At 50.3% G+C, this 18,480-nt stretch overlaps 6 protein-coding genes across 6 annotated transcripts; 3 read left to right on the top strand and 3 right to left on the bottom strand.

The window, feature by feature from the left end:
• Window positions 1-998: 998 nt before the first annotated feature.
• Window positions 999-3,295, top strand: IAR55_004236 (phosphoribosylaminoimidazolecarboxamide formyltransferase/IMP cyclohydrolase; the record flags this gene model as incomplete). The annotated part of the gene is made up of 9 exons (XM_066947336.1): window positions 999-1,020; window positions 1,080-1,206; window positions 1,269-1,345; window positions 1,410-1,907; window positions 1,972-2,202; window positions 2,255-2,430; window positions 2,485-2,613; window positions 2,670-3,215; window positions 3,284-3,295. 9 exons carry the CDS (start codon window positions 999-1,001, stop codon window positions 3,293-3,295), a joined length of 1,818 nt encoding a protein of 605 aa, XP_066801750.1.
• A 793-nt stretch (window positions 3,296-4,088) lies between these two features.
• Window positions 4,089-6,166, top strand: IAR55_004235 (uncharacterized protein; the record flags this gene model as incomplete). The annotated part of the gene is made up of 9 exons (XM_066947335.1): window positions 4,089-4,375; window positions 4,540-4,792; window positions 4,848-4,869; window positions 4,933-4,944; window positions 5,006-5,210; window positions 5,280-5,700; window positions 5,767-5,862; window positions 5,921-5,982; window positions 6,037-6,166. 9 exons carry the CDS (start codon window positions 4,089-4,091, stop codon window positions 6,164-6,166), a joined length of 1,488 nt encoding a protein of 495 aa, XP_066801749.1.
• Window positions 6,167-6,437: 271 nt separating this feature from the next.
• Window positions 6,438-7,902, bottom strand: IAR55_004234 (uncharacterized protein; the record flags this gene model as incomplete). Its single annotated transcript, XM_066947334.1, has 6 exons — window positions 6,438-6,659; window positions 6,806-6,971; window positions 7,132-7,282; window positions 7,382-7,528; window positions 7,734-7,788; window positions 7,867-7,902. 6 exons carry the CDS (start codon window positions 7,900-7,902, stop codon window positions 6,438-6,440), a joined length of 777 nt encoding a protein of 258 aa, XP_066801748.1.
• Window positions 7,903-8,718: 816 nt separating this feature from the next.
• On the bottom strand, window positions 8,719-11,736 carry IAR55_004233 (uncharacterized protein; the record flags this gene model as incomplete). The annotated part of the gene is made up of 12 exons (XM_066947333.1): window positions 8,719-8,839; window positions 8,949-9,164; window positions 9,224-9,336; window positions 9,398-9,547; window positions 9,647-9,808; window positions 9,869-9,914; window positions 9,974-10,057; window positions 10,117-10,204; window positions 10,399-10,581; window positions 10,807-10,887; window positions 11,028-11,062; window positions 11,135-11,736. The coding sequence occupies 12 exons, from the start codon at window positions 11,734-11,736 to the stop codon at window positions 8,719-8,721; spliced, it is 1,881 nt and encodes a 626-aa protein (XP_066801747.1).
• Window positions 11,737-12,755: 1,019 nt separating this feature from the next.
• IAR55_004232 (uncharacterized protein) lies at window positions 12,756-14,779 on the bottom strand (the record flags this gene model as incomplete). The annotated part of the gene is made up of 7 exons (XM_066947332.1): window positions 12,756-13,166; window positions 13,246-13,330; window positions 13,383-13,596; window positions 13,656-13,827; window positions 13,889-14,301; window positions 14,361-14,420; window positions 14,476-14,779. 7 exons carry the CDS (start codon window positions 14,777-14,779, stop codon window positions 12,756-12,758), a joined length of 1,659 nt encoding a protein of 552 aa, XP_066801746.1.
• Window positions 14,780-15,904: 1,125 nt separating this feature from the next.
• Window positions 15,905-18,228, top strand: IAR55_004231 (uncharacterized protein; the record flags this gene model as incomplete). The annotated part of the gene is made up of 13 exons (XM_066947331.1): window positions 15,905-16,243; window positions 16,310-16,411; window positions 16,465-16,480; window positions 16,569-16,612; window positions 16,671-16,735; window positions 16,786-16,841; window positions 16,892-16,934; window positions 16,990-17,062; window positions 17,164-17,483; window positions 17,534-17,776; window positions 17,830-17,926; window positions 17,979-18,000; window positions 18,068-18,228. 13 exons carry the CDS (start codon window positions 15,905-15,907, stop codon window positions 18,226-18,228), a joined length of 1,581 nt encoding a protein of 526 aa, XP_066801745.1.
• Window positions 18,229-18,480: the final 252 nt, after the last annotated feature.

The raw sequence follows: 18,480 nt of genomic DNA, 5'->3' as shown, positions 1-18,480 counted from the left end.
GAGAGGGTGCCTTATGTCTTGAACTACCGCGGAGCGTCTGGTAACTTACAGAAGCCGCCACCGCCATCATCGTCATCATGATATTTGACATCATCATCACCATCATCATTGACAACGCATGATCGGATGGGACGCATGTGGACGCATCGCCGAGCCCAATCCGAGTGTGGCGCTGGTTGACGGGACAGACAGCAGGAAACCCGAAATGGTCAATTCACGAGAGCGAGTTATACGCCACATCAAATCTTGGGATTGTCGGATCTCTTCTTCACCTGATCGGAATCAGATCAGGCGTCATCACTCGAATGATACTGCTCGTTTGCATGACTCAGACAGTCAATTCATTTTCAATGCATCAGTATATGGAAACGATCTTGGCGAATCGTGTGACAAGATCTGTCGCCAAGATGGCCAAGGGCATTCGAGTGATGTCTTCCTCGGTGTTGTACTCGGCAATCACAAGTGTCAATGAATAACTGTTTTGGGCAATGATCATTCAGACGCATCCCAGCGCCAGACTGCGGATGAGCTAGTAGTGATTGTACAGTGAGAGAAACATCCATCCACCAGAGGTCACCAATCCTGAGGAACTGTATGGCAGGCTGCGGTGTCTGATTCCAAGTACTGAAGTGATCAAATATGAGACGGTCTGCCAGGTCCCGACCAGTGGATAGGTAAGTTCAGGAAGTTCTTGCATCATCTGCTTCTCTCGACGTGCGACGTGGACGCCACCTCGATACCGTGATGTTACCAGATCGCCTGTCTGGAATCTGTCACGTAGTGGAAGATAACGAGAAAAACAAGGCTTCCAGACCACCCTATGACGTGGCATAGATTATCAGATAAGCTTGTACGGTGGTTTCCTTATCACCCGTTTTCACTCCCCCCCACAATCCGGGACCGCGGTCGTTTTGATCCTTTTTTTTGGCTCTGAAATTTCTGAGAAGAGTGATCAAAGTGACGACAACATACAATATAAAACAGTGACACAATTCCAAATGTCATCAGAAGCTCCCATTGGTGAGTGACACCGGTCATTTGGGATCACACGAAGACTGACTGGCATGCATGACCCTCAGCTCTTCTCTCCGTCTATGACAAGACCGGTCTTCTTCCCTTCGCCAAGGGGCTCAAAGAGCTCGGCTTCAGGCTCTTGGGAAGTGGTGGTACCGCCAAGATGATCCGTGAGGCTGGCTTGGAGATCGAGTGAGTGCCTACGAGTGTATCTGAAAGGATACTGGATTACGCTTCTGATACCATCCATGCAGGGACGTCTCGAGCATCACCAAGGCTCCGGAGATGTTGGGTGGTCGTGTCAAGACCCTTCATCCTGCAGTTCACGGAGGTGAGACCGCTGGACTCAACTACTCGCTCTCAACATGCTAACGGTACTCTCCCTCGATCTCCAGGTATACTCTCGCGGGATATCCCTTCCGACCTTGCCGACCTCTCCACGAACTCCATCTCTCCCATCACTCTCGTCGTCTGCAACCTCTACCCTTTCGTTCTCCAGACCTCCAAGCCGGACTGTACTCTCGCCGGCGCCATCGAGGAGATCGACATTGGAGGTGTCACCCTTCTCCGTGCCGCTGCCAAGAACCACGGTCGTGTGTCCATCATCTCTTCGCCATCCGACTACGAGACCATCATCGCCGAGCTCAAGGCGAAGGGCTCAGTGACAGAGGAGACAAGGAGAGGTTTGGCTCTCAAGGCGTTCGAGGACACCAAGAGCTACGACGAGGCGATCAGTGATTACTTCCGAAAGGTTTACGCCACTCCCGGAGCTGAGGATGATTTCAAGGCTGGCGCTGGCGTTGGCTACCAAAGATTACAGTTGAGATACGGTGCCAACCCTCATCAGAAGCCCGCTCAGGCCTTTGTCGAGAAGGGAGAGATGCCCATCACTAGTGAGCATCGTCTGGCTATCGGCACGAAAGGACATCGGTACCAGCTAACGATCTCATTCCACAGCCCTCTCTGGTTCTCCTGGTTACATCAACCTCCTTGACGCTCTCAACTCTTGGGCTCTCGTCAAGGAGCTTGCCGCCGCCCTCGATCTCCCCGCCGCTGCCTCTTTCAAGCACGTCTCTCCTGCCGGTGCTGCTGTTGGTCTTCCTTTGGACGAGCGAGCTGCCAAGGTGTTCGGGGTCGAGGACCTGAAGGATCTCTCTCCTCTTGCTTGTGCTTATGCTCGAGCCCGAGGTGAGCTGAGCTTTATGTATCTTCGAGACACGCTTTTCTGATGACGAATTAGGTGCCGACCGAATGTCCTCCTTCGGTGACTTCATCGCTCTCTCCCATACTGTCGACACTCCCACCGCCAAGATCATTTCTCGAGAAGTCTCCGACGGTGTCATCGCTCCTGGATACGAGCCTGAGGCTCTCGAGATCTTGAAGAAAAAGAAGGGCGGAAAGTATTGTGTTCTTAAGGTACATCATCCCCTTTGGTAGTATGGTATCGGTCGCTGACAAAGCCGCTCGCAGATGGACCCCAACTACGTTCCTGCTGAGATCGAGACCAGACAAGTCTACGGTATCTCTTTGCAACAAAAACGAAATGACATAAAAATTGACGAGAGCTTGTTCCAAAATGTTGTGACCAAGAACAAGGATGTGAGCGCGTCTGATCTGTACATGAGAGAAGAACCGGCTGACACACACCCTCACAGCTTCCCAAGTCTGCCGTCATCGATCTCATTGTCTCCACTCTCGCTCTCAAATACACCCAATCCAACTCTGTCTGCTACGCCCTGAATGGTACCGTCATAGGTCTCGGCGCCGGCCAACAATCACGAATCCACTGCACCCGGTTAGCCGGTGACAAGGCCGACAACTGGTGGTTGCGACACCACCCTCGTGTCCTCGCCCTCCCCTTCAAGAAGGGTACCAAGCGAGCGGACAAGGCCAACGCCATCGACCTGTTCGTCACCGGTCAGGCGTTCGAGGCTGAGGGTGGTGAGCGAGCCCAATGGGAGAGCATGTTCGACTCTGTCCCCGAGCCATTGACGAAGGAGGAGAAAACGTCACACATGGCAGAGCTCAAGGGTGTCGCTTGTGCTTCCGACGCGTTCTTCCCCTTCCCCGACAACGTCCACAGGGCCAAGCGAAGTGGTGCCACTTATCTCGCGGCGCCGAGCGGAAGTATAATGGATGCTGAATGCATCAAGGCCGCGGATGAGAACGACCTGGTCTTCTGCCACACCAACTTGAGATTGGTGAGTACGGAAGAGCAGAGAGTATCATTAGATATTTCGAGAGCTGAGCTGATGAACAACCTGAACAGTTCCACCATTAGAGGGGAAAAATAAGAATCGTTACGATCTGGATGACATTTGTAGGAAGAGGTTACATTCAACATGTATATGCAGTATGCAACTACTAGTGGCTCTGATCATGTGTATTGAGGAACGAACTACAGTTGATCTGCGAAAGTGGGTCCGAGCGTTGAAAGTAGGGATATCCTTATCGTTATCTTTCCGATCTGATCGAATAAAAGTTAGAGGAGCAGCCAGAGGACGAGTCGGGCAATTGGTTGTTGTCTTTGTTAACAGAAGGCAAATAAGGTTCAAAACCTGTCGCGTGGGTGGGATAAGTCCTATTTTGCTACCCTGTATTCATTCCTATTTGCCCTCTGGGAGGGGGAAGACCTCAACGCGACAGAAGTGTGTTGTACTTACTCCACTCTGGTGTAGTAGTATTAGTGTCGATTTTAGACGTTTGACCACGAAGACAATCACTGTTCCGATTCCACATTCATTCACCTGACGAACAGACCGCTTGGAGAATCTGTGAAGCTGGGAGAGATCGACGCGCCTGGCGATAGAAACGACGACAATCCCTCTCTGCCTTACATACAGCTTGTGAAGGTTCGGTCGTGTGTGCGTGAGAATCGGAGGACGAGATCTACTGTCGTACATACTAGTGGTGAGTGCTTGTCAAGACTGGTTGTGATCAAGATCCCGCGCGACGCCTCCAGCGAGTAGGAGAATATCCTGTCTGAACGATCTAGCAGTCAAAACGAATCGTCATTCATGATTCGTTACGGAAATAGAGACGACGATTTGACTGACTTCCCGTGCTTCAGATCGATGGCAGTCTTCACACCATCATCGATGAGAGCCGCACCTCGGTTATACACTGCATACGCAGCAGCAGCTCTCGGTCTCTATTTCATCCTGGGTCCACTGGGACTGGGTCATATCCCCTTCTTCCCAGATAGTCTGACACCGGGAGGAGGCACAGTGTGGAATGGTGGGGATGGAAATACGAGAGGGAATGGGATCAGATCGACGGATCCTTCAACGGACAAGTTTCTGGGATTGAAGACCTCGAAGATTGTCAATTATGCCCCTGGATATACAGTCGTCGAGAACTTGTAAGTGTAGTCGGCCCTCTCCTAGTCCCTTGCTTCTCATTTTGCAACTTCTGCTCCCATCTCCACACCTTCCCTTGCAATCGGTATCGTCCCTTCCAAGTCCCGTTTGCAACGGAGCTATTTAGCTGACGTCTGGTCATTACTTTCCTGCTCACTTCCCGCAGATACTGGTACAACTACTCTTACATCTTCGTCACCGATCAACCATGGCACATCCCACGACCTTACGACCAGATCGTCAATATGCATGTCGACACCCGAATCCCCAAGGAAGGTCACGAGGAGATGAAGGTCTACGCTATCAGAAACCCTGCTGTCAGTCCAGAAGTCACGGAAAATGGACAGCTGGGAAGTACGATCAGTCTCGATGATGCTGTGGACATGTTCAGCAGGGCAGTAGAGTTAGATAGTCCTATGGTGAGGTTTCAACGATCTCTCAATCTGCGAAGATTAGCTGATGAAACGAGGTCAGATGATTAACAATGATGATAATTGTGAGCATGAGACGTCACCTATGTCAGGTTTCCACTGACCGCAGAATCGTTCTGCCTCAACAGTCGTTTCCCATTGTGAGTGGTTCGTCTTGCACAACACAATGCTGTCTGCTGACTTCCGCGCTGCTCTTCTTAGATTATCACTGGATCGGCGAGACATTCCTGGGCGCGTGGCGTGTGTGGTCAAATTACGCTTGGCGAACAGGTCTCACTCTTCCAAATTTCAAAGTCATCGCATTCACAAAGCAATGGCACAGGGCCGAAGCCCCTCCTGGAGCCAACGGAGCCACTTGGTGGGAAGATACACCTGGGGCGAACAAATGGTTCACTCAAAAGTTCTTGTGAGTGGTGTCGTCCACATTCCTTCGCTCCAACATCGATTTGAACATCGCTGATACCAATCCATCCAGTCCTGGTGTCAACATTGAGAGCAAATCGACATGGCAAGCACGAGCCGAGTCTAAGAGGATTTACAGGATCCCCCTTGCTGTGATCGCCGATCGACGAGGAGGTCACAATGGACCATCGCACGGCTGGAAACCCTGGGGTGACGCCCTTCGTCTGCCCGTCTCTCTCGACTGGCTCGTCAACTTGCGATCTAGAGTTTTGGCAGGTTACTCTGGACCTGTCAACCTCCGAAGAGGATCGAAACCGAAAGTCATGTATCTTGAAAGACAAGGGAGTGGTCGAGAATTGGTTCCGGAGGATCATGCAGCCTTGGTCAGGGAGATTGAGAGACTGGGAGAAGAAGGCCTAGCAGAGATCACCATCGAGGCGTTCAGCTCTGCTATCCCCTTTGAAGACCAAGTTGCCAAGATTTCGACTGTCGATGTGAGTTGGGCGTGACGCAACGGGCCGCTAGTGCGACAAGACTGACAAGGCCCATACTACGCACAGATCCTTGTCTCGGTGCACGGTAACGGTTTGACTCATACTTTATGGATGAACCCTGGCGCCTCGGTCTTTGAGCTGCAACCTGCAGAATGTACAGTTGTGAGTGAGATTTGCAGTTGGCGCGAAGCTATAGCTCACCCTCATCGTCCTCTGTTAGACCGATTACAGTCCTCTTGCTATCGCTGCTGGCGTTCAGCACTATCTCGTGCACGAGACTAGGTAAGCAAGACCGATAGTCGGCTGTGTACATATACCAACGTTCGTCTTCCTTAGCTTCTGTATCCCGGAGGAATGTCCCGGTCGAGGCTGTCCCGGACCAAGAGGAATTAACAGGAACGATATCCACGTCACTGCTACCGTCGTCACTGATCAGATCAGGCGGATTATCAGGAGCAAGTATTGAGTGAGCAAGTGGAAAGGAATATAGAAGTGGAGGGGATGACACCGTCACGTATACATCAAGGAATTTTCATTTTATCTCACAGTATCTGTGCTCCGTTCTACCTCATTTAGTGTCATCTTTTCTCGGACAGCGCTGGGATGTTCGGTTGCTAGGTGTTCCCTTGCGACTCAATGCATCCAATAGAATTTATTGTGCAATATACGACGATACTACCTCACCTTGTTCCTCAGACCCTCTCTAGCTGGGGGTTGCTGTTTCGATGAGGTAGTTTCTACTTTCGCTTTTGCAACCTCGCCACAATACTCTGCTCAAACTCTGCATTGATGCGCTTGAAGCTTGGGAGAGAAGTGAGGGTTGACCACCACCTCTGCACGTGAGGAAGGTGTGGTACGTCGGAAGATGACGGGGTCGGCGGACGGGCGATTGGGACAAAGTCGTCAAGTCTGTTGGGAAAGGCTTCTGTTCCAGCTGCGAGAGTTGGGTTGCCTCCGCTCTGTTCGAGCGATTATTCGGCTTGTTATCAGCTTTAGTTCTTCTCATACCTTTCGTTGTTCTCTCCCAGAGTGATACGGAAGGACCAGACGCTATCCGCCATCACGCTTGATTGTATTTTCATTCCAATGGACTACCCACACTCACCTGCGCAGCCATGTAACCGAATGGGACGTGGAACAAATCAACAATCGTCAACTGATCTCCGGCCACGAACTTTTGGGTTGACAGGATCCGCTCGTATTGTCGTAATGTCTTTTCGAAAGTCGTCATGAAAAAGCTCAAGATGTGGGAATCGGTCGGGACGTTGTTGCTGCAGTACGGGGACACGCGTGCGAGACAGAATGATCAGCCGTTTTTTCTTTTTGGTTAGGGTATAATGTGAGGCATGTAATGATTCATAACTTCCAGGCAGCCGTCATCCGATATGATGCCGATCAAAAGAATTAGGCTGTCCAGAGAACCCCACTTACAATACCGGGTTGATGAACAGATGCCTACAGAGCGGATAACAGTTCTGGTGAAAATCGCCCAATTCGATGGAACACGCATTATCGAACAAAGCAAACGCTTCCGGCGTTGATAAATCGGGTATCAACGGAGATCGAATCTTCATCGCCATGTCTGCGTGCGTATTGTCATCAGCAATGCTCTGGAGCAGAGAGACAGACCACGCGACAAGTCGACCACTCCTCTTGGAGATACTGTAGAAACCCCACTCACACTTTGCGATACTTCGGGACTCGTAGAGCTTGATCCCATTGTCGGTATCCTCGAACCATGGGACACGTTTCAAGGGACTAGCATCGAAATCGAACGATTCGTCTGACCCGAAGATCTGAGACCATTCGACGACTCTGAATTCGAAGGCTAAAAGTGAGGTCAGTCAGTGATGTGTCCACGCAAAATGTCACCAGAGCAGGATGAGATAGGGTCATATATGAAGCGCGATTCCAGTCGATTGGAATAATCATTATCAGTGAGAGTAAGGGGGATCAAGCAATCAGACCGATTTGACTCGATCAGTACCCAATGCTCGGCTCTCGCTCGTGTATGAGGTCTTGATATCACTTACCAGGAGTATCCATGATCCCCATCTCAGCCGCACAAACGAGTACGATCCGAGTATACTGACGGCAAGATCGGATCAATTTTGTATGTCCGAGATTTCCATCTCACGCTGTCCCTGGTCGCTCCCAGTGACTCACCAGGGATTCGATATTACCGTGAAGCACGAAAACCATCTTGACGTGCCAGAGTGAGAGTGCGATTCACACAGATGATCAATCGATTAATCAAAGAGTAAATTCGATCTCGACGTGAGCGAGTGGGTTAGATCAGATACATCTCGATGTCGACCATCACCCTTATCTACCAGTCTTCAACAGTAACTTAGCCTCCGTCAGGACTCTACCCCCAACCTATAATATCTACACAGTAGTTGTGGGGAAGATTGATAAGCGTTTCTTCGTTTTCACCAGTATTCCCTGGTCTCATCCCATGCTTGTCCCCTGAATCGCCCTTCATCATCATCCACTCCATCCGACCCTTCGTTTGGCCCAACCCCACTACAGGGATGTACTCGAGTAGTAGAAATGCACAATAGAACAGCCAAATTGGTGCATGCAAAGGAATCGACACCACACCTGATAGTGCAACTGTTCCAGTCTAGTCTACGTGTGACGAACAAAGGTGAGCGTTCGAGAACGCTACAATGCAGTAGGACCATTTAAACGTCGAAGGGCCAAGTCCGGTAATGAACACGAAGTTGGATCCAAGCATAATAAAGCTGATGAAATTGCACCAAGACTACGGTATTTACATGAATCTATACGCCGACTCTCCCCGCTTTTACACTCTATGCTTATGGTGTCGACTGATCCCCCCGAGAAGTAAAATCTCAATGCAAGCGATCTTTGAATGTTCTAGCCTCTTGACTCTCCTTCACATGTATAACATCGAAGTCTCTGATTATTGCCCCTCTTGCAATTAGATACTACGATAATGACGACGAGTCAGCTCCGAAGACTTATCAGATACCATGGCCATAGTTGAACTGCTCACCTCATGACAGAGATCATTCTAAACTCCTTTCCACCAGTAGGATCGGCTGTCTCCTTGAGCAACTCGCAATGTAACATGTGATCTCCTGGTTTCAGATCATCTCTGATGGTCGCGGCTCTAAACCATACAATAATGTATCAGTATTTCCTGTCACGCACGGTATTTCGGCACGTATTGAGAGTTGCGCTCTCCATCTTCTCAACCCCACACGGACGATCCCACTCACCGTCCAATGTTATATGGCTCTTTCCAGTACCCATCCAATCTCATCGCTTTATCCGTATCATTGTCGATCCAACATTTCGCCGAACCCAGATTATATTGATACGACCGAAGATAGTGCAGCTGAACGGAGCCGAGTGTCGTTGATACCTTGAAGCTGACCTTGGATCCCGGTTCGTCCGACACAAGATAGTGCTTCTCCTTCCAGTTCCAGTGTTTCCTAAAGCGTCACAGTCAATCGCCATGACCCATGACAATATCGCGGCGCCGGATACTCACCATCCCTTCTGCTCTGTAGGAACAAGCGGATGTCTGATAGCATTGGCAGAGTAACATTGAGGTTTGAGAGGCGGCATGAAGTTGGTCGGGTTGAACTTTTGCATCAAGGGAAGCTGTAAAGTCCCAAACGTCAGCTTCAAGATATCCATCACAAGGGCGCATGTCTTCTCATACTTTTGGTAAGTCCTCAACCGGATAGAGTGAATCGATATTTTGCGACTCTTGGGTATCCGACCTCGCCTCGATCCGCTCCATTTCACAAAGTTGGGAGTCGATGTATGCGCTTCCGATCCTGCCCATTAACTCATGACCTTGCCATGAGAGCTACATGTAAAGTATCAGCGTTCAAGAACTCTGCTCCCCGGCCGTCTTTCGCGATGCGCATAAGGGCTACCTTAGGGGAAGACCAAGCGATCAACTCACATGCCTCAAATCAATCTCGTCCAAGGGATCCGTCCACTCCATCTTCTTCACTCTGTTGTGGAACAGATGTCTAACCATCGTGGTGTTCTGCATGATTTGTGGGAGGATTGGGTTTCGTATGGACAAGGTGGGTATATCATAGAATTGAGCGACACCGTTGTGCTGAAGGTGATAGGATTAGTCAATTGTTACCAGTCCGTCCATGTCAACCTGAAAACTCACCAAATCGCCACCGTTGGCGATGTATTGGAACATGAGCGCGAAGACTCTGTGAAAGGGCAACAAGTTTGACATGCGTTGATTGTACAATACACTGCCAACACTTACTGTAGGTTCATGACAGCTGGTTTGTTCGGCAGATCAAGCAGACCGCGGATGAGCAGCTCATAGGTGTTCATATTTCGAATGAGCCTGTTTGGTCGTGAGCGGATGCTCGAGAAGAGCACGAAGGTAAGGACAAAATAACTCACACTTCATCGTTGATAGACAGTTCGATAAGCACCAGATCAACATCCTCTGGAATATGTTCGTTGAAGCAGAGGGAAAAGTAATCGGTACCTATTGGTGCAGACGTGTCAGTGTCCAGCCATACTCTACACTCTTGTTCCCATCTTGAACCCCTCGGTGTGCGCTCCCTTCGCCGCTAATTCCTACGATCATCCTCAGATGATGCCCAGGATGAGATCCAGCTATCTTACCCCACGCCATGTTGTACCTTTCTGGCATGATAAGCAGTATGACAGGTCACTTACCCATTCCACCCTGAGCACCGTTGATGAACGAGTTCTTCCCTTCATCTTTCCCGCTCTTGCCAGTGACAATTCCGTTTGGTGAAGGGAACAAGGTGTTGAGATGATCGAAGACAATACGGTTGAGGTTTTTGGGCGTATGGGGATTATCGCCGTCTTCCGCGTCGAGACCATGTCCCTTGGAGACTTCATTTTGGAGGAGTCGGATGCGGTGGGAGTCAAGGATGATGCGTTCACCGAGTCAGATCCATCAAACGTAGAGTTATAGAGACAACGGGATGTGACAGGGTCGCAGAGCAGCATGTTGTAGGAGGGATGGAGGGCGATGAGTGTATGGGCACAAGGATAGGAAGGAGGTGGCTATCAGCTAAGACGTCCTATAAAACCCCTGCTGTGCGCAAATGTACACACCTGAACCACCAATCACACCTACGGTGAACGGCTCCCCCCGTCTCATCTTGGCAAGAACCCTTCTTAGACGGTTGTTTGAACCTGCAGACTTGGTTAGCATCGTTCCGCGTCACCACAGTGACAAACGTTATGGTAATCAAGCTCGGCATGGAGCGAGGAGTAACAGAAAGTATACGAAGGTGAGGGCCCAATGCAGATACTGTAAGCTCCCGTCGACTCACCGGAATATCCCACTGCCTTCCTCAGGTTAGTCTCGCTAGAAAGAGTCATCGATCAACGATCGTCCGCGAGTAATCGTTTCGAGAAGCAAGCAGTGAACCCAACCTACCCCATATCCACACATAGCTCCGGATCCACTTCGCACAGACTACATCCCACTCTTCTATTCTCCAAGACCGCCTGACCTCCTCCCACTCCCCCTGTACCTCTCAACCAATCATACTCTTGGACTTTTGCCCAAGCGCTATCCCCTATGAGATCATGGGCCTTCTGACTCGGCAGGAAGAGGACGATAAGGACGATGAGGTTGAGCGCTATGGAGAGGTTGAGGTAGAGTTTCGCGTTGTTCCGTGATACCCTCATGATGGAAGATGGTAACCAGCCCTTCAAGGACGAAAGAGAGGAGGAAGAGGAGGTCGAGAAGGCAGAAAGTGGATGCGTGGAAGAGGAAGAAGAGGAAGGACTGACTCGACCTGACGGTGTGTTATCGGTGTAATCGATCCTGTTCGAAGCTGTCGGTGAAGGTGTGATGGGATGAGCGTATCTTCTCCGATTGGAAGGGTGAGGCGTTTTCTCGGATTGAGCGAGGCTGAAGGAAGGCGCTGAGAGTGCGGGGAGCGAGTCGGAGGAGTGGGATGTTGGGGTTGGGGAGAGTTCGACTTTGCTCAGTGGACGAGTGGATGACGAGTAATCGCGATTGTTATAATCCATAAGGTCGGTCTGAAGGGGTACGAGACGGAGATATGTTGTCAGAGGCAAAGGGGGATCCGGGTGCAGGGACGTATCGAGGAGATGAGCAAGGAGTGAAATACGGAGATAGATGGGAGGGTAGTGCTGTGATCGAGGCGAGGATGATGTTAATTCAGCTCATGGACTTGAGGCGCGTCCCTGGCACTGGTATGGCGAATTCGCGTGACTGCCCCTCCCTGTGGGTGATTCCGTTATAGATTTGGACACACACACGACTTAGACTTGATAGTTGGAGGTCATAGGATCTGAGGTGAAGTACGATGATTGAATTATGATGTGTGTGCGCGATTGTCGTTGGCCACGTTGAGCTGATGGGAGGAAGGGGTCTCAGAGTTTAGATCCAAGATCCAATAGCTGTGAAACCGCGCTATCGCTGTTGAACGTTGGCCTTTGGAATGATCAAGTCGACAAGATCGCACCATTCAAGTCCAGCAGGCAGAACCATACATATGTCTTGCACGACATGACCTCGTTCGTCCCCTCTGCACGTCCATCGAGTATGACACATGCATGCATCCTGTCCCACTTGTCAACATATTCAAGCTCCCTGCCTCTCCAGACCTCGCAAAGTCCAGATCCGGATGTCGAAGAGGCGGATCAATCCACGTGGGAGCAGTCGCCTTTCCGCATTCGGTTGAAAAATCAACCAAGTTAATTACCCTTTGCTCCATCCCATTTTGGGTGAGCAACCTCATCAGTAAGTCACCTCACCGGCTTCAAATGTGTTTTGACCCTTCGGTTCCCCCATTCAGAGTTATTTTAGGACAGTGTGAAAAGCTGGGCATCCCAGATCCCAACTCCACAATGACGTAGAACCGCAGATCAGCCTCGAGAGGAGCTTCTGAGCGACAGTCTTCCGAAGTGTCACTACTGACAAGCACAGCACCAGAATGCATCAAAGTCACCAAAAGCCCAACAATATAAATCTAAGAGGATACCAGAAACATCACTGTCCACCACTGAATGTATGTGTACTCGGATCATGGCAAAATCTGCTTCCTCCTCGGACCCTTTCTCGCCCTGATTCTCTTGCCTAATCGACCAAACATAGCGGTCATCATCTCCGCATTCCCTTCATACAATCTCTCGTGATACTCGTCCCATTCCTTCTTGGTCCCCGCATGGTTGGTGACGGTGTTTCCCCTCGTCATCTTGCCATCGACAGCATCTTCTGCGTAGTTTTCCAGCTCACCGAGCCATTGTGATCCTGCCATACCGGGTAGGAGAAGTCGTGGAGGGGAAGAGGTGAATTGACTGGCATAAGGATCGATACCTTCTCTGAGCAGTCGAACTGACTCGATCTCTCGGAGACCCGCGGCCTCCACTTGTAATGCGGGAACTCGTAAGAACTCGTATGCGTTCAGAAGCAACTCAGAACCGAGAATGGGAACCTGTTGTACGGCGATGGTCAGCGTCTTTTCGGGAAGTGTTGCAGAATGCTGGTGATAGAGAATACCGTTGTTCACTCACCCGACTGACGACGCCGGCAGGTATGGCCGAACTCAGCTTTTTCTCGAGATATGTCCAGCCAATGAAAGCTGGAAGAACCAGATCCCTGTCGTTCCTAAATCAGCTCTGCCTTGCGACAAACTGACTTCACGACTCACATGGAACCTAGCAGACGGTAGAAGTCGCTGTATGACAAACCCGAGTGGATGTAAACCATATCTCGCATCGAGTCGGGAATTTCAAGTTTCGATGTGGGCGCTAGAGATCCGATGAAGTGAGCAGTGACAGGCGGTCGGGCAGCGTCGTTGGCTGAAACGTATGTAGCGTTGGGTTCGGACGAGAGGGGGAGGTATCCCCAAGCTGCAGGGTCGACTACAATTGGAACTACAATCAGCTATGTCGATAGAATAAGGGACGTGCCAGTTATTCACCTTGCATCGCATCGTGTAGGTCTTTTATGATAGGGTTGTAGTTTCTTCGCCACGTTTGGATGTTACCGAGAATAGCGAGACGCGAAGGGATATGTTCGGGTCGTTTGGGAAAGTATTCAGCGACTTTGACAATTTCGGAATCTGGCAGAGCTGATGGATCAATTGGGAAAAGCTGAAAAAATTCGTCAGAAATCAGAAGACCAGACATACAGGACAGAAAGGTGTGGGCTCACCGGGACGAACTCCTCCACCTGGACTTTGCCCCATCTGACATCTCTCAACCTATCTGCCCACTTCAACACCTCGTGTTGCAGATATCTCTTGACGTGTTTGCTCAGGGTGAGATAAGTCAACCGATCTTCCGCAGCTGCTTTCTCCCAGCTCCGCCTCTCATCGTCACTCAGATTCTCCAACTCGTGCAACATGCACACCACCTCCATGTCCGTGTTGGCCTTCATGGCCTCGTAGGCAGGTTTGTTTCTCGGCCAGTTCCAGAACGCATGGTCGCATGAAATATGGATGGTGATGTCGATTTCGTGAGCTGCGACCGCAGCAGCATATGTGCCGTCCGAGAATGGTGTTGGCCATGTGGTGTAGTTCATACCCGCTTGGAGGACGTCGAAGTAGCCCCAACGGAAATTATCCCCTACAAGTCCTTGAGCTGATGTGCTTTGGTCGCGGGAAAAGAAAGCAGATTATACTCACGATACAAGGTGAAATCTGCCCCTATGTCCACCAGCGTCTTTATTACTGCACCCACCACCTCTGTTCAGCCTCGTCAGTATCCATCCATCGTCTCCATTAGCACATCCACACTCACCTTCATGGAAACCAGCATGCTCTAAAACAGCGATCTTCAGTCCTTGCAGCTCTCCATCGTGCTCCGCCCTTTTATCCCTGATAAGGTTTGGTAGGTCGAACGAACGCGTCTCGAGAAAGGTCCCATCGAGATCGGCGTGGGTCAATCTGATGTTACCTGGCCAAGCGGTGTCTCTGACGAGGTATCTGGCCCAATCGACCTGAGCGTGAGTGGTGAGTGAGGTGGTGTTGTAGACGGCCAAGACGGTGATGACCAGGATGAAAAGGAGGACTCGACGATTAGCGAGGTAACGGGAGAGGGCCATTATCCTTCAGAGAGGCAACCCTGGCGTCCGGGAAGGCCAAGAAAAACGCGGGAGTGATCTAGCAAGTAATTCTCTTGTGGTTGATAGAGAACGAGAGAGGTCGTGATTTCAACCTCAGTCTCTGTGTGAGCACATTTTCGTTATTGTCCATTGTCCATGCATTAGGTACACAGCAGCGCGTACCACGCGTACGTACGAAACGGTCGTTCACGGAAGTATATGCAATCAGAACTGTAGAGAATGCCGGGATGGCGTCTAGCTGTTTGCGACGAGAATGCAAAAGACTATAATGTCACTACTGCCGCTACTAGACTGCCACCCGCAGACTGGCACGCAGGGAAAAAGGTTTCAGGTTCATTGTCGGAAAAGGGACCTGGTACCTGAATCGGGTTAGTGACTTTCAAAAGGGGAGTAAAGAGAGGAAAAGTAAATGAATAAATAAATGATGTGGGAATATCTGATGGAAGCTTTGTTATCACACCCAAGGCAAGGAAATTTGGTTTTCTCCCCGGTAGTCTCGGTGGCGGCGTCGGCCGTGACTTTATCCGTTTTTTTATTTCATCTTAAATGGTATCCCGGTTCTTTCGCTTTGAGCCAATGAAACTACTGCTGAATCTGACGTGTCATCATCATCCTCATCCTCATCCACTCATCATCGCCATCCAATCCGTCATGTCCAGCAGTTGACGGCGGAATCCGGTAGGGTGGATTTGACAGTGTCAGGGCCGTTGTCGTCAGCGTAGAAGCATTCGTTTAGGTTGCCCGTACGTCAAAAGACGTAGCCCCAGAGGAAGACGCAAACCTCATCTATGGGGCCAAGCATGAAATAACCAAAAATACATTTGGGCGCCGCAGTCTCCTCGGTTCAGGGTAGACGTTCATATGTTGAACAATCGAGAAATCTTCCATCATGGTTGGTGGTCAAGCCGGCGGTATAGCAGCGAATCACTACTTCACCTTTAGTTATTATTAGGGAAGAGTGGGTATTATTTCCTGATCCAAGACCCACGCAGGTCGTGCCATCCATGTGGGGTGTGTGGTTCGTATACATGCAGGATTTACATATACATGATATACATAAAGTTCCTTTTCTCTTTTTCTATTCATACTTCAGCCACGTCCGAAATGACCACACGGAATTCCTCAGGTAGCGAGACACCTACCGCCCAAGATATCATGACGGTCGACAAAGCCGCAGGGAGTCATTTGGAAGCTGGACAACAGGTCAAAAACGAAGCCACGATCGGGACACCGACGACAACGACAGCGACAGAAGGACACGCTCTGCAATTGGGAAAGGAGATTGAAGCTATTTTGGCGGAAAACCACACTGTTGTTTGGAAGAAAGATGACAAAGGGAACCTGTTGATCAAGAGTTCACCTGGGGATCCTCAGAACCCTCGAAGTTGGCCGAATTGGAAACGATACAGTATCGTCGGTCTAGCATCATTGCTCAACAATCTGGTGAGTCGTAGGACGCGTCATATTGCGAGTGGTCGCAACGGTGCTGACCAGACTTGCTGGCAACAGGTATGCCTCTGCGTATCGGGATACAGCACAGGGGTGGAGCAGACGCAAGAAGAGCTAGGGTTCGGGTCAGAACTCGGAACATTGGGTCTAAGTCTCTACATTGTGCGTACAAGATCTTTGATGCACGCCGAAAGCATCGTTGACCGTTCTCATAGCTCGGTTTCGCTGTTGGTGAGTCATGAGTCGCCGGGATGTAGTCTGACTCTCATAGGTCCCATGTTTCTCGCCCCTCTAAGTGAATATTGGGGTCGAAGACCAGTCTACTTGGTCAGCTGGACGGTCTTCACCATCTTCCAGATCCCTGTGAGTGTCCGCGGACCATCCCAACATTGATTGCTCCTTCTGATACGTTCCTTTTTAGCTCGCTTTGGCGAAGAATTTGGCGACAGTCTTGGTGTGTCGATTCCTTCAAGGTTTGGCAGGAAGGTATGTCATGTCACAATCGTCGACCGGGCGGAAATCTGATCAGTTCGTAGCACCCCTTTAGCAAACACTGGTGGTGTGGTACACGACTTGTTCGGTATCGACGAAGGTGAGTCCTTTACTTTTGTCTCTGGTAGTGTGCTGACGTTTGCAACATAGGTGGTCTGGCTGTTGGAATCTACGCACTGAGTAGTGCGGACGGGCGAGTCACTCATCCCTATGCATGGTCGCATCATTCATGACTGACATCCCACCAGACCTCCTCTCGGAAATGTGCTCTCCGGGTTTCTGGCACAAGTGCAAGGGTGGAGATGGTTATTCTGGGCGTATGTGAGTCGTCTTCCGATCACGACCGATACGTCGAAACCACCGTCGGGAATCCTCACAGATTCGGCTCCTCGTCAGAGTCGATGGGCTGACATCGTATCCAGCTCATCATCTTTGGCTCCTTCATCATTGTCATCTTCTTCTGCATGCCCGAAACCCGAGACACCATCATCACCAGTCGAAAATCCGCGCAACTTCGTCAGCAGACCAACCTGCCCTTTTACGGTCAACACGAGCTCGTCAAGCAAGCACCGGGTCATTTCTACAAGGTCACCATTGTCCGACCGTTCAAGTTCCTCTTCACCGAACCCATCACGTACTTGTGTGCTGGTATCAATGGTTTCGCTTTCGGAATGATCTTCCTCAGTAACGAAGCTTTCCCCTTGATCTTCGGAGGTGGTAATGGTGGACACGGCTGGACACAGTGGGTTTTGGTTTGAGATATGTGGAAAGTATTCGCTGATTATTTGACAGCTCTGGTGTTGTCAACCTTACATATGGAGCATACGTCGTCGGGGCAATCATCGGTTTTGCTCTAACACCTCTCCAGGATGCACGATATCATCTCGCCTGTAAACGTCTAGGATACTCGGACCCTGAAGCGAGATGGTGGAGTGCTCTTTGGGCCACGCCTTTTATGCCGATCGGTCTGATGATTGCCGCCTGGACATCGTATTCTTTCATTCCCTGGATTGCGCCGTTGATCGGCTTCACATTGTTCGGTTTTGGATTGTGAGTTGTTCTGAGTCGTAATCTCGCTAACGATGCAGCTATGTCATTCTTGCTGCTATCCTCAACTATGTTGTCGATGGTTACGGCCATTACTCTGCATCGGCGTTGGGTGGAGTGGTCTTTGTCAGAAACATTGTAAGCGGACATGATCAGGATCATGTGCGGAGTTGAGCTGACTTTGCCTCAGGTCGGTGCCATCTTTCCATTATGTGAGCTCCGAAACACATCTTTATCTCCTCGCGAAGACCTCCCAACTAACTCAGCCACCTTTCACAGTCGCAAGACAAATGTTCGTCGGCATGGGCAATCAATGGGCCCTCTTCCTTCTCGCGATGCTCTCCTTCTTCCTGATCCCTATCCCGTTCTACCTGTTTTACCGCGGCAAGCACGTTAGGGAGAGATCACCATACTGTGCCACTCATTTCGGGCAGGATTGATAAGCCTTGGGAGCGTCGTTGTGTCCAGGTCGTCGTCGGACAGATACAGGTAGAAGTTATACAGTGAGGTTTCCCAGTGAACGTGTGTCGGCGTTCGTTCCGTCAGCAAAGAAGCATCTACATCAACATATATGCACACGCCAATGATGGCATTCTGCCGTGGCCGACTGTTAGGAAGGAGGAGTAACGCGAGAATATCCCTAGCGAGATGCGATGGCCAGACCTCTCATCTCAGAAGACCGGTGGTGACTC

This window comes from Kwoniella newhampshirensis, chromosome 8, assembly GCF_039105145.1.
Source record: "Kwoniella newhampshirensis strain CBS 13917 chromosome 8, whole genome shotgun sequence".
In the NCBI taxonomy this organism is placed as follows: domain Eukaryota; kingdom Fungi; phylum Basidiomycota; class Tremellomycetes; order Tremellales; family Cryptococcaceae; genus Kwoniella; species Kwoniella newhampshirensis.
Note: the sequence above shows the minus strand (reverse complement) of the source record. Positions and strands in the feature narration are given on the sequence as shown.